This window comes from Culex pipiens, chromosome 3, assembly GCF_016801865.2.
Source record: "Culex pipiens pallens isolate TS chromosome 3, TS_CPP_V2, whole genome shotgun sequence".
In the NCBI taxonomy this organism is placed as follows: domain Eukaryota; kingdom Metazoa; phylum Arthropoda; class Insecta; order Diptera; family Culicidae; genus Culex; species Culex pipiens.
The window spans coordinates 8,922,962-8,936,578 of record NC_068939.1 but is presented as its reverse complement, the minus strand read 5'-3'; the positions used below and the strand labels follow the sequence as shown (position 1 = coordinate 8,936,578).

The following is a 13,617-nucleotide window of genomic DNA, read 5'->3' as shown; positions in this document are numbered from 1 at the left end:
TCTACGCAGAGAGGGCAAACTTCACTGCTTCACTCTTCTCTCAAAACTAAAACAGATAATTTTAAGATTATTAGGTTGATTTTCGATCGCAATGCATACTACAAATCTGATTTTCTGATCGATTTGGTGTCTTCGGCAAAGTTGTAGATTATGATTAGGACTTTTCAGAAAGAATGGTTACACGGAAAAAATCCGAATTTTTATCACTAAAAGTTGAATTCTTAACCCTCTACAATCCAACCCCGCCTCTAGACGGGTTTCGATCTAAAAATTCGCCAAAAATTCATTTTTCAACCAATTTTGTATCTTTTGAATGCATTGGAAAGAAGAACTTTTAAAAATTTTAGATATTAAGGGTTGGAAGTTTGACTTGTTTTATTTGATTTTGCCAATGTTTTAAAACATGTATTTTTTTAGGGGTAAAATTTGGCTGTGTTTTTTACTAACATTTCCTTTATTTTAATTAAAAATAAGTATGCAGTACTTTTTGTAGTGCATCTACGCATTTTTTACAATTCAAATAATAATGGTATCATTCCATAGCAGAAAATTTTAAAAACAAGCGAAAAATTGAAAAAAAAAATAATCTAAGACATGAAAAAACTAGAAAGGCAAAAGGTAATGATAGGAGGTGATAGAGTAAGTGAAATACTATTTAAAAAAAAAAACATAAACTGAACATGATAAATGCAAATTAAAATAGTAAAAATGAAACAAGAAAAACATAAAAATTTAAAAAAAAATATATATATGCATATAAATTTTCATAATATTAGATAACTTTCAACACTTCTTAAGGAGGTATTAGGCTATGGCAAACAAACGAACTTGCTTTTTATCGTATTTTACAGTTAGCTAAGCTCGCAAACAAAGCAAAATGTATACAGGCTGAAGTTTCTGCAAACAAAAAAATGTCAAAAAGGCCGAGTTTGTTTGTTTGTCATAGTCTAATACCTTTACGGGATTAAAAAAAACTTTTGCACTAGAGTTTAGTAGGGGGCAAAATCTGATACCAGAACATTAATTTTGAAAAAAAATAAATATTTAAGATATATACGACCAAACCACGTAGCCTAGTGGTTCCGTCTCGTAAGCGGTAGATCGGGGTTCAAATCCCGGCTCGGACAAACACGACAATTTTCAAGTTATTTATTAACATTTTTTGCTGTAAATGATTGTTTGTTTGTCTACACTTTTTGAAGAACAAAATCGAAATTTTAGATGCAAGAGTATACTTTTGAAATGTCTTTAAACGCTTATTTTTGGACATTTTCAAATGTTGAGCTGGTTTCTCAAATTTCGAAATTATTTTCATCAAAAAAGCAGAAATTTACAAAAGTTTAATTTTTAACACAAAAAATCCAACCAATAGTTTCCGAGATGTCGCATGTCTTATTAGATGACAATGAAAAAAAATACTCATATTTCGCTGAATTTAATTTTATGATGCTGTATTTAAGCAACCATCAACTAAGTAAATCAACAATAATTGCAGAAAATTTTCACAAATTTCCTAAAAACTGAACATTTTTTGCAAAATTTCACCATAAAATGCCAATAACTTGAAAATGGCGAACGATTGATGATTTGATCGTCGAACTTTTTTTATTTTATTTTTTTTTGACAATATTTTAATGTATTTCAAAAAATCCATTTTTTTCCGAAAAATGCTGTCTCCGGTACCATAAGCTCTGACTCAAAAAAATTCACATATAATATAATGTCGAAAATGAAAGAATACTTATTTTTAGAATAAATTTAACTTTTAGTTAGGTTGGCACAAATACTTTCAAAAGTTTGCTGAAAGGGGCAAAAAAATATTGTTTTTTTCAAAAACTTCAAAATTTTAATGAAAATTAAAGTTTTATTATCTAAAATCAATTTAAAGCGCTTCCCCTGCGTTTAGAATTATTTTTAACATGTTTGGGTGTGTTCAAAAATCTTTTAAATTTTTGAAAATTTTCGATGAACAGTAGTGTTTTTTCGCAAAATAATTTTGGTTTCGCGCATTTTAAATTTTCATAAAAGTGACTACAAAATTATGAAAATAGCAAAAATGCAAAAGCTTGAGAACCTCCAAAGATAATAGACCTAATAATACAAATAAGAAACAAAGGTGCAAATTCTCTATTAATCTACTCAACCGGGTTGAGCTAAAGAAGCAAAAACTAAAACCAAAATTTCCCCTTCCAGAACTCCCCGGAACCCCCAATGGCCAAGCGACGCTACCAGCGCCGTTCCATCGAGCCGTCCTCGTTCGAACCGGAGAAGAAACCTCGCATCACCACCAGCAGTATTGCCCGCGAAATGCCCATGACACCGCCGCCCATCATGCTCCCGGACACCCGCAACCCGACCGTCATCGCGTCTTCCTCAACGTCCTCCTCGTCAACGCTCACTGCCGCCTCGCTAGCCGCAAACTCAGCCTCGCAACAAAACGGTGCCATCGCGGACGCAGCCAATCTGCCCATTCGGGTGACGCCGGAATCCCTCACCGGCTTCCTGCAGGGAAGTCGTAGCGGTCGCTGGGTGTTGAACTACTTTGCCGACCATCACCACCTGGACAAGAAGGCGCTCACCGAGCTGACCCACGTGGTCGTGGAGCCGTTCCTGATCTACAACATCACGTTCACGCACTCGCTGATGCGTCACTACGCCGAGATCATCTGCCAGCTGTTTCCCTCGGAACAGATGGAGACGTTCTACTGTCCGAGGAACACGGTGCGGAAGAATCCCACCGGGAAACTGTACGATCGGTACGTGAACCAACGGTTGCGCTACAAGACCAAGTTCAACGCCCAACGGCCAACGCTCGTCGACGAGTCCCAGCTGCATCGAACCTTTGCCGAGATGAGTCCACTTGGGGAGTCGGTTATGCAGCAGCAGTACTTGGACTATACGGGCGATCATCAGCAGCTCGTCAGCGGCGGCATGAGCCGCGATCAGTTTATCGGGACGCCACCCCAGATGGACGGCTTCAGCGAGGACTCGATGAACGTGTACGGGGTTGATGATGGATCGCTGATGTAGAGGGTGGCGAGCCCTATTTATATTTGGTACAAATTTAATAAAGTTACGTATTCCTTACAGAACGGTTTCATTTCGGCGATAATAAATCGAACGACCAAAAATTCCATTGTCTCGGAAATCCAAACTATTAGTAGCTACGACCATTTGTTGTGGCCTCCATCACAAGTTCTAATTATAGTTTGCGGCTATAGAAAATGAGGTGCTGCGTCAAATTATTTTTGTAGGTCAATCGAGAACCGAAAATGTTGCCCTTTTGTTTATGAAAAATCAATAGCGAGAGAGAGAGAGCTCTAGCTACGTGCTTGCCATGAATCAGATCCAAATTGCATGACCCGTTTTGTTATCCTTTCGGTTCATAATGGTTTTTAAATTTTGATAAAATTATGCACCGGCGGACACACTGCACTTTCAAGCAACCCTCATTACCATAACAAACTCATTAGTCAGTATGGACAGCAAGCAAGCAAGTGAGGGGGAGGGAAAAAGGATCAGATAACGGTCAGTGGCTCGCGCGCGCACCTCGCGTCTGGTTGGGGGTCAATGTTTTATGCTTGAAAGGCTTCTTGGAAACGGAGGGGTGGGTTTTCGGTTGGTTGCAATTAGGAAGTGGGTAACTGGTTTCCGGGTGGACAGGTACGAATAGAAATAGAAGTGTTGGTACTTACAGCAATCGTCCAAATTCGTCCTTTGGTAGCTCTGTGGTAGCGGTGCCGCCCTGGTTCATGAGCTTCGAGCGGTACAGCTCCACCTTGGTGCGAACTTCCTCCAGGTTGAGTCTGGAAAAATGAGATAATGTAAGAATAATTTTTATTCAATGAATTTGAATTATATTTAGTCAGTTATTAATGAACATTGAAAACAACGTATATTAAGCATTTCAACAAACTTTTTTTTTTTTTTTTTGGGAGGGTGATCCAGCCGCACATTGTTGATGTCGAAACCTCTAAACTGGGCCCTCGTCCTGTCACGTCCGTCTGTAGTCTTGTCGTACATTACAACTAGAATCAGATCTGCCAATGAATTAGTACACTTCGACCAAATAAACACTGACGCTGTATGGATCTGACTCAAGAATAAATGCACAGTTGTGTGTTATTCATAAGTCCAAAATGTTCAATTATTCATATAAGTCCAAATTTTCATTTGCGGATAACTACCTAACTTGAATTGAATACAAGATTTAAAGCAACCTATCCGAAAGCTACTCTTATCTCAAATCCCCGACATTTTAATTAATAGCCAAAAAAAACGTGTCTTTTAAAGCCTGTCTGGCTTCCTTTAAAAAACAAAAAAAAAATGAATAACAGTTCATATTTTACAAGTCGTGAATTGAAAAAGAGACGACCATTTGATCGTCAGAATTCCAGTGATCCTCGATTCGCAACAATGGTCGATACAATCATAATCCGACAACCGTTAGTTCAACAGATCAACGAATTTAGTCCGATATCATTTCACTATTGATTGATCGAGACTTTATGGAAATTTTGACAAATCAGAATGGTTTTTATGCTACTTGAATGAAAATCACCGATTCTGATAGAATTACTAAATTCACTGTTACTAATTTTGTCCCTAAATAACTAAAGGCAAAGTATAAAAAGTTGATATTTATAGTTAAAATCCTAAATTCTACAAAAACTAAATTTTTAAAAACCCGCATCCTAACCTGACACCCACATTAGGATAGGGAAAAATCACATATGTAGCGGTTCATAATACAAATGTGATATTTCCACTATCGGAGAACCTCCTTGTCTCGATGACAGCTTACCGGCCATCGATTAAGCCCTGAGACTGCGCCAAAGTGGGTTCTCGCAGCATGAAGTGGTGTCCATGTGTAAAAATGGAAGCTTCAGCAATATACTGAACACTTCGATTTTAATTCCACATCGAATCAAATCATACTCTTTGCCAAACAAGCATCAAACCTATGACACTCATTATGACAAAGCCCAGGGATTAAGCATTTCAACAAACTTAAATACAAACTCAAATAAACTATACCATTTCTCAGGTATTATTCTAATCTGATCTAATCTAACTCTACTACACGGAAAGGAGTTTTAGTAAAAGACCCGACAAATTATCTACTTTTTCAACCACAATTCTGTTTAACTTAAAAATCCTTAAAAATATCATAGATTTGACAGTTTGAATTATTTACTTAAACTAGTAAATCTAATTAAAATAGTAGTTAATTTAACAAATTTGCCAGCTGGAACAACTTTTTCAACAAGCTTTTTTCAAAAAATTGCTTTGCTGCCTGTGCAGCTGGCTCTAGTCTTTTGGATAATTGTTATTTTCCATGGGTTTTGCAAAAAAAATTGTTGGTCCAGCTTATTTTCGGACTACTTCAACTATTGAGCAATTCTCTTAGATTTCGGTCATTAGATTTTTTTGTATTTTTTAATCCGGCTGAAACTTTTTTGGTGCCTTCGGTATGCCCAAAGAAGCCATTTTGCATTATTATTTTGTCCATATAATTTTCCATACAAATTTGGCAATGATGTATGAAAATTCAAAATTCTTTAACTTTTGAAGGAATTTTTTAATCGATTTGGTGTCTTCAACAAAGTTTTAGGTATGAATAAGGACTACACTGAAAAAAATGACACACGGTAAAAAAAATGATGATTTTGAATTTCACTTTTTGTCACTAAAACTTGATTTGCAAAAAAAAAAACACTATTATTATTTTTTTTATTTGGGTAATTCTCGATTAAATTTTCAAAAGGTCCTATCTGCATAGGAAACCCATGAGGGATAGGTTGTTTTGAAAATTTAATCTAGAATTCTCCGCCAACTCACACAGCAGTTGCCCCGACCCCTCTTCGATTTGCGTGAAACTTTGTCCTAAGGGGTAACTTTTGTCCCTGATCACGAATCCGAAGTCCGTTTTTTTGATATCTCGTGACGGAGGGGCGGTACGACCCCTTCCATTTTTGAACATGCGAAAAAAGAGGTGTTTTTCAATAATTTGCAGCCTGAAACGGTGATGAGATAGAAATTTGGTGTCAAAGGGACTTTCATGTAAAATTAGATGCCCGGTTTGATGGCGTATTCAGAATTCCGAAAAAAACGTATTTTCCATCGAAAAAAACACTTAATTTTTTTTTTAATTCTCCCATTTTCCGTTACTCGACTTTAATTTTTTTTTTGGAACAAGTCATTTTATGGGAAATTAAATGTACTTTTCGAATCTACATTGACCCAGAAGGGTCATTTTTCATTTAGAACAATTTTTTTCATTTCAAAATTTCGTGTTTTTTCTAACTTTGCAGGGTTATTTTTTAGAGTGTAACAATGTCCTACAAAGTTGTAGAACAGACAATTACAAAAAAAAATGATACATAGACATAAGGGGTTTGATATAAACATCACGAGTTATCGCGATTTCACGAAAAAAAAGTTTTGAAAAAGTTACTTTTTGCGTTTCTCTTTGTTTCGTCGTCCGTGTCTGTCGCTGGTGACCATGATCAACGACGACCAACATTTTCAAAACTTTTTTTTCGTAAAATCGCAATAACTCGTGATGTTTATATCAAACCCCTTATGTCTATATATCAAAAGTTTTTGTAAATGTCTGCTCTACAACTTTGTAGAACATTGTTACACTCTAAAAAATAACCCTGCAAAGTTAGAAAAAACACGAAATTTTAAAATGAAAAGTTTTGTTCTAAATGAAAAAATGAAAAGTACATTTAATTTCCCATAAAATGACATGTTCCAAAATTTTTTACAGTCGAGTAACGGAAAATGGGAGAATTTTTAAAACTTTTTTAGTGTTTTTTTCGATGAAAAATACGTTTTTCCGGAATTTTGAGTACGCCATCAAATCGGGCGTCTAATTTTACATAAAAGTCCCTTTGACACCAAATTTCTATCTCATCACCGATTCAGGCTGCAAATTATTGAAAAACACCTCTTTTTTCGCATGTTCAAAAATGGAAGAGATCGTATCGCCCCTCCGTCACGAGATATAAAAAAAAACGGACTTCGGATTCGTGATCAGGGACAAAAGTTACCCCTTAGGACAAAGTTTCACGCAAATCGAAGAGGGGTCGGGGCAACTTTTCCCGATTTCGTGTGAGTTGGTAGAGAATTACTCATTTTCTAATATGTTTTAGGGGACATCAAATGCTAACTTTTCAGAAATTTCCAGAATGGGCAAAAAATCTTTGACCGAGTTATGAATTTTTTAATCAACACTGATTTTTTCAAAAAATCGAAATATTGGTTGCAAAAATTTTTCAACTTCATTTTTCGATGTGCAATCGCGTTTTCAAGTTAAAGTTTTTGAAAATAGTCGCAGTTATTTTTTTTTTTTTTTTGATTAGCGCCCATGTTTGCCCACCTTTGAAAACATATTTTGAAAAGCTGAGAAATTTCTCTATATTTTGCATTTTTGAACTTTGTTGATACGACCCTTAGTTGCTGAGAGAGCCATGCAATGGTTTAAAATTAGGCAAATTGATGTTTGCTAAGTCTCACCCAAACAACCCAAAATTTCTAATGTCGATAGCGATAGCGATCTCAGCAGCGATTTTCAATGTTAAAACATGAAACATTCGTGAAATTTTCCGATCTTTTCGAAAACCATATTTTCATTTTTTCAATCAAGACTAATATTTCAAAAGGGTCAAACATTCAACATTATGCCCTTTTGAAATGTTAGTCTTGAATTTAAAAAAAATTAAATATTGTTTTCAAAAAGATCGGAAAATTTCACGAAAGTGCAGAATATTTATCTGAGAATTCTTCAATAATTCGCAATTCGCAATTTTCAGTGTAAGAACGGGCCTTGACCGATCTTATGCACCAGGTTCCCGACGAACACGCACTGCCCTTACACCTACATCTTACCCTTGCTCTGAGTCAGTACGAGCAACACGCTAGAACACGCTTTGAGTGTTCGTGCCAGGCATGCACACCTTCTTTTCCGGTTACGCATTTTAACTCGGCCGGGGGTGGTACATTACGTAGGGTTTGATGTAAGTATAAGCGCCTAACCATTTATAGTGTGCCTATCAACGTTCATTAAAGCAAAAACTGTTTTATTTTTAGTTTGAATTCAAAAACTAATTGTTATTTACTGTGTATTGTTTTCTCCTGAAGTCTTTCCTAGTGTTGAGTCGTGTTTATCTGTTGCTATTTCTTCTGTCGCGGTGTTTTGTTACAATGTTTTGAACCTAAGCATGTTATTCAAAAGTTTACCAAAAGTACAATAGTAATATTTGTGTTAATCCTTCAATCATTCTATAAATTGAGTAAGGGCTTGAACCTCACTTGTTAGAAGAAAAGGGTGAAGGTTGAAAACAATAGACAGTAAAGGAGAACATACTTTATAAAGAATCAATAGTAAGAGAATCATAATTGTATGTAAAAAAGTAAAAAAGTATAAGCTTGATGTAGTAGATCTAGAAATAGGCAATAGTTAATAAATAGAGATAACAAACAAGCTTAGATTATTGTTATGATGGACTAGATAAAAAATTAATCAAATAAATAAATAAAGATGTAAATCAACAAAGAATAGGCAAATGATAAATAGACTTGGTATTACTAGTACATTAGGGGAAGGTTTATTTTAAAGAAAACACACAGTTTGCTAAAGCAGCATTATTTGGAAAAAAAAGAGTGCAAGCATTGAGAGATACGAGAATCAAGAGTAAATAAATCAAAACCAAAATGGTAAACAGAAGAATTAGTGAAGAAGTACGGATCAATAGAGCAAAATAAAAAAAAAAAAAAAAAAAAAAAAAAGGAGATAGGTGGTAGCTGACAATGAAGAGAAGAGAAAACCCCGTTGTGCGATGTTTCAGGTACATCTACAGCAGTTGACTCAACATACTGCGAATCAAAACAATACCGTCTACAATCACAAATTACTTCCCTTTCCCACATTGTTGCGCCCCTTTCTTTTAGCCGTCTCGACTCTGACCCGCGGTGGTCAAAGGTTTACGATCCGTTTCCACAGGCCACCAGCTAGGTCATCATGAAAACCAAGCCAACGTGGAGGTAAGAAAATAGGACACTCGCAAGGAACCAGAGCTATACTGTTCTGATCAAGATAATTCGGATGATCTAACAGAACTACGGATGTAGTTAGTTACGCTCCTTCCAGGATGTTCCTTACGTGGACGTCAACCGAAGAGCACGCAACAAGGTCAGTGCCATTGCATGCTCTTAGGTATCAATCCTTGGCCTGCGAGAATTCTTCAATAAGATAACAAAATTACCCATTTCGTAAAAATGTGAAATGAACAAAATCTTGAATTGCTGTCTAAAAATGCACAATAAGATAAATACAAAATTTTAATTTCATAAAGGGTTTTAACTGTGTTTACTGCTAAAAAATATTGGAAATATTGATTGCTGCAAACAATTTTAAAATATAAAAAAATATATCTCAAAATGAGTCAAGAAATCAGGGAGCAAAAAATATATTTTTTCATAAACAATTGCAATACAATCAAAGCTAGAAATTTTAAGGTAAGGCAAGGAAGGTTACCAAATGCACATTAATAATAACTTTTGAGATACTATCAGTCACATTCAAGCTTAAATTAAGTAGATTCAGATTTTAAATTTGTTAGTTAGTTTTGGATCAAATGTAAATTTCCAGTCGACTCTCTGGTTGTCAATATCCAAGGGACCGTCGAGGAAGAGAATCATCAGTTTACAGAACGATGCAAAATGAAGACTCGATTGATTTTTTTTTTCTTGATACCCAGCTATGGGAGAGAATTATGGCAACGTCCAGCAAACAAAAACAAACTAATGTCAAACACCCTTCAAAGCATCGTTCCGCAAAGAAAAATGTCTATGCAAGCCATGAGAAAGTGAAATTATTGATAACCAGAAGAGATTTTTAAAGCAAACAGAATCCAAGGGACCGTCGAGGAAGAGATCCTTCAAGCAAGAGAAAATATCGAGGAATGAAGACAATTGAAGTATGCAGATTGAAGGGACTGAAGAATTCATCGATAGATGGATCAATATTGATATCGAGAAGATCGACAGCCAGAGAGTCGACTGTAGTTCAACATTACAAAACAAACTTATACATTCATGAAAAAGCATGTACTATCAAGCTCTCCTCTTCCGCCACTTACCCTTGACTCTCGAGAACCTCCTCCAGTTCAGCACACTTCACCTCGACCTTCCGCTTCCGCTCGTGGTCCAGAATGCCCTGGTTCGGCTGCCGGTTCGCCTGGGCATCCAGCTTGGCCAGATCGTCCTCGGTGCGATAGTTTACGCTGTCCTTCTTGCCTGGCCGCACAAAGGCCACGTTCCGCTGGACGTGGCCATTCGTTCCGGACCCACGGGCCGTCTGCAGACCGATTCCGTTGTACATTTCGTCGTTTTCCTTTACCCTGCTACGAAATCACTTCCGGCAAACAACAACACAAACCGACTTGAATGTGGGTCGTTGCCAGTGGCGCAGCAGCTGATTTCCGGCGACCGACCGTTCCGCGCTTGCTACGATTTCCGACGTAGGGAAAATTTTCAAGTGCAACGCCGCGGCGCACAGCAGGAAAATCAATAGCCCCCACCACACAACACAGCACTCGGTGGAATCACTCCCGATATACGTGGAAAGCACAACCTCCGGCCGATGTAAAAACCCTCCGGGTGCGACACTACCGCCCGCGAGATGGTTCCGCGGAATTTAGCGCGACGAACTTGCTAATCAGCGCGTGTAAATTCGCGATTTGCGGCCATCACACGAGAAAAACACTGCCACTGCTCTGCTTCTGCTTTTGAAAATGATGGACGGACGATGGTTGGTTTGACGTTGCAAGGTCGGCTGGGGTGTACGGTCGAGTAGGTCGAAAATGGAAGACCGAAGGAGCCCTGTTTGAAAAATGTCGCACGTCGTACGAGTTGTCGCACGGTTTTGATTTTACCGTTTCGATATCGATTGGTCGAAAGGACGACAAACGTACGACAAACACTCGACCTGCCCGACATTAGGTCTATTCCCGTACTGCAGAATTCTGCAATTCTGCACAAAAACGGCAGCAGAGCGTTCCCGTATTTTTCTGCAACAAAAGTAACTTTCCTCACAGGCAGAACTTCTGCAGTGAGAGAGGTAGAAGTTGCAGCAAAACCGTTCCCGTACTTTTCTGCAAGCTCTCTCTTCTCTTTCTTGTTGAAAAGTTACTGCAATTGGGTGTGATGGATGTTGACTACACGCTTACATAAAATCTGTAAGTTGGGTGAAATTAAGCATTTTATTATAAGTTGTAGTTGTAGGCTTAGTTCATTTATGTAAATGATATAGCGATTTTTTTTAGTGTTAATATTTTTACCTAATAAAAAATTGATAACTTAAGCCATAGTATTACAGCACGGCTAGTACCCCAACAAAAAATTGTTTGTAAAAACTTTTAAAAGACACATTTCTTTTGAGTTTGATAATTTCAAATAAATATTTGTTTAGGAATAATTTTTGATCTTCAATTGTTTTTGAATATACCTCGGAATATACTAAATATGTGTGTTAAATAACAGGTAAATTTAATTGGCAAATAATAAATTATACCTTTAACGGTGCTACCAATGTATATTCTTATATGCTTCTATGAACAAAAAAAAGTTATTTTGTCGAAATTAAAATTCTTAAAGTCTTAAATTCTTAAATTCTTAAATGCTTAAATTCATAAATTCTTGAACTTTTAATTTCTACGCCATCTTGAATCATAATAAATACACATTTTTTGAAGTCATATTTTAGTTTAGAAACTCAAATTTAGAGAATTTAGAGATTGAAAATTTTGACTGTTCCTATTTAATTTATATTTGATTTTCAAAAATTTTGATTTACCCAATTATTTAATTTGACTTGTATTTGAAATTATAATTTCTTTAAGTTTCTATCTTATTATTTTTAACTGTAGCTTTTGAATATGTTGTGTTCTGAACTCATAAATAGGTATAAAAACTTTTGTTATTTATTTCGAATTTTTTTCAACCTTTTTTTTATATTGAATTTTTTTAATTAAGATTTTTTTGAACTTTAATATTTTGGAAATATTTAGTTTTTTATTATTTGATTTTTTTGGCTTTGAATTTGTGATTGATTGTTTTTTTTTTATTTTTATGATATAATTATTTGCATTTTTAAATTTCTCAAATATCTGATTTAATGTTTTTTTTTAAGTTTCTTGATGTGGAAATATTAGTTTTTTTTTAAATATTTTTAATTATGGATTTCTTAATTTCCAGATTGCTTAATTTATGTGTATCAAAATTTTTAAGTTTGTGATCATTTTTTTTTATTTGTCAATTTTACTGCGTCACCGTTGTTCTCTCATGTGACATCCAGTCATAATTTATTAATGTTATCCTGAATAATCTTTCAAACATTCTGCTATTAAACATGTATTCATGGCCCCTTCTATATAAAACCTTTGTATGTCTTTTTTATCATATTTATTAAACGTACCTGCCACCAAGGGGCTGGAAACTCTTAGAGCTATAATTATTATGTTAACCAGTATATCAAAATATATGTTAGTATACTTATTATTTCCTTTACATATCGCCAGTATACTTACCAATATACTGAGAGTATCTTAATATACTGACAGTTTATTGCTTTTCGGTTAGTATACTAATAAGTATACTGGAATATCGTTAGTATACTCAGTATTCTTAAGTAATATTAAAGTTTCCAGCCCCTTGCCTGCCACTCTCATTTGTAAAATTGTTTACCTAATATAAAATTTTTAAGCTGTTTCTTATATATTATTTCTACCTAAGCATAATTAATTTCTAGTTACCCGCCCTGATTAAAAGTCTAACTAACAGAATATCGTTGCCAAATAAAATTACTATTAACTTCTATCAATTACTTTTTTTCCCTCCGCACGGCTGGGACCTTGCCCCCATGGAAAGCATGGGACGGTCGGAGGGCTTGTAATGCACTTTACCAATACGGAAAGAGCAGGGGAGCATTTGTTCCCCATACTAGCGCCAGTCAAAGATGTTACACATTGATCTTTGCCGAGTGGTGTCTGGAAATATTAATAGTTCTTTATTAGTTATTTGAAGAATATTTACAGTGCCACAGTTTTGAAGAATAAATCCAGACGGAACCGAATGATCGAATGCTTCCTGTCGTCGGAAAATTCGGAGCAACTGGAGCGTACCTAGCGGCCGGGTTGTGTAGCGTAATGGAACTCCGATTTCGATATGATGGTTCCCACGGCGGAGCTGGTCAAAGGACAAGCAGGACAAACTCGTTACTGGCCAATTGCGACTTTTGCTGGCGAAGGTGATCGAGGACATCTGACGGCGGTTGCGGAGTCGTCCTCTTTAAAGCTAAGTACTCATGCATGATAATCGTATTACAGGCCTGCCTTTTCTGGTCATGTTGAATACGATTAACTGCAACTCTAACCACTTTAATTTTCAGCAAAATTGACAAGACTTTTGACGAACGTGACAGGACAGGGGACTGTAAAACATTTTATACAAGTTCCGACTTTTTTATGTGGGAAAATTTTGCCCGACGTGTGTTTCTTTGCATTTGTTAAATAATTACCTTTGCTGATTGAGTTTAAACCTCAACATATG

General features: G+C 36.0%; 1 protein-coding gene across 1 annotated transcript in view; it reads right to left on the bottom strand.

The window, feature by feature from the left end:
- LOC120427329 (serine/arginine repetitive matrix protein 2) overlaps positions 1-10,813 on the bottom strand; it is a 44,939-nt gene extending 34,126 nt beyond the window's left edge. Inside the window, exons 1-2 of the mRNA XM_039592199.2 lie at positions 10,149-10,813; positions 3,696-3,806 (exon numbers count right to left, since the gene is read on the bottom strand). Of these exons, the coding sequence (XP_039448133.1) occupies positions 3,696-3,806; positions 10,149-10,390 (353 nt within the window). The 5' untranslated portion in view covers positions 10,391-10,813. The remainder of the gene's footprint in view (positions 1-3,695; positions 3,807-10,148) is intronic.
- Positions 10,814-13,617: the final 2,804 nt, after the last annotated feature.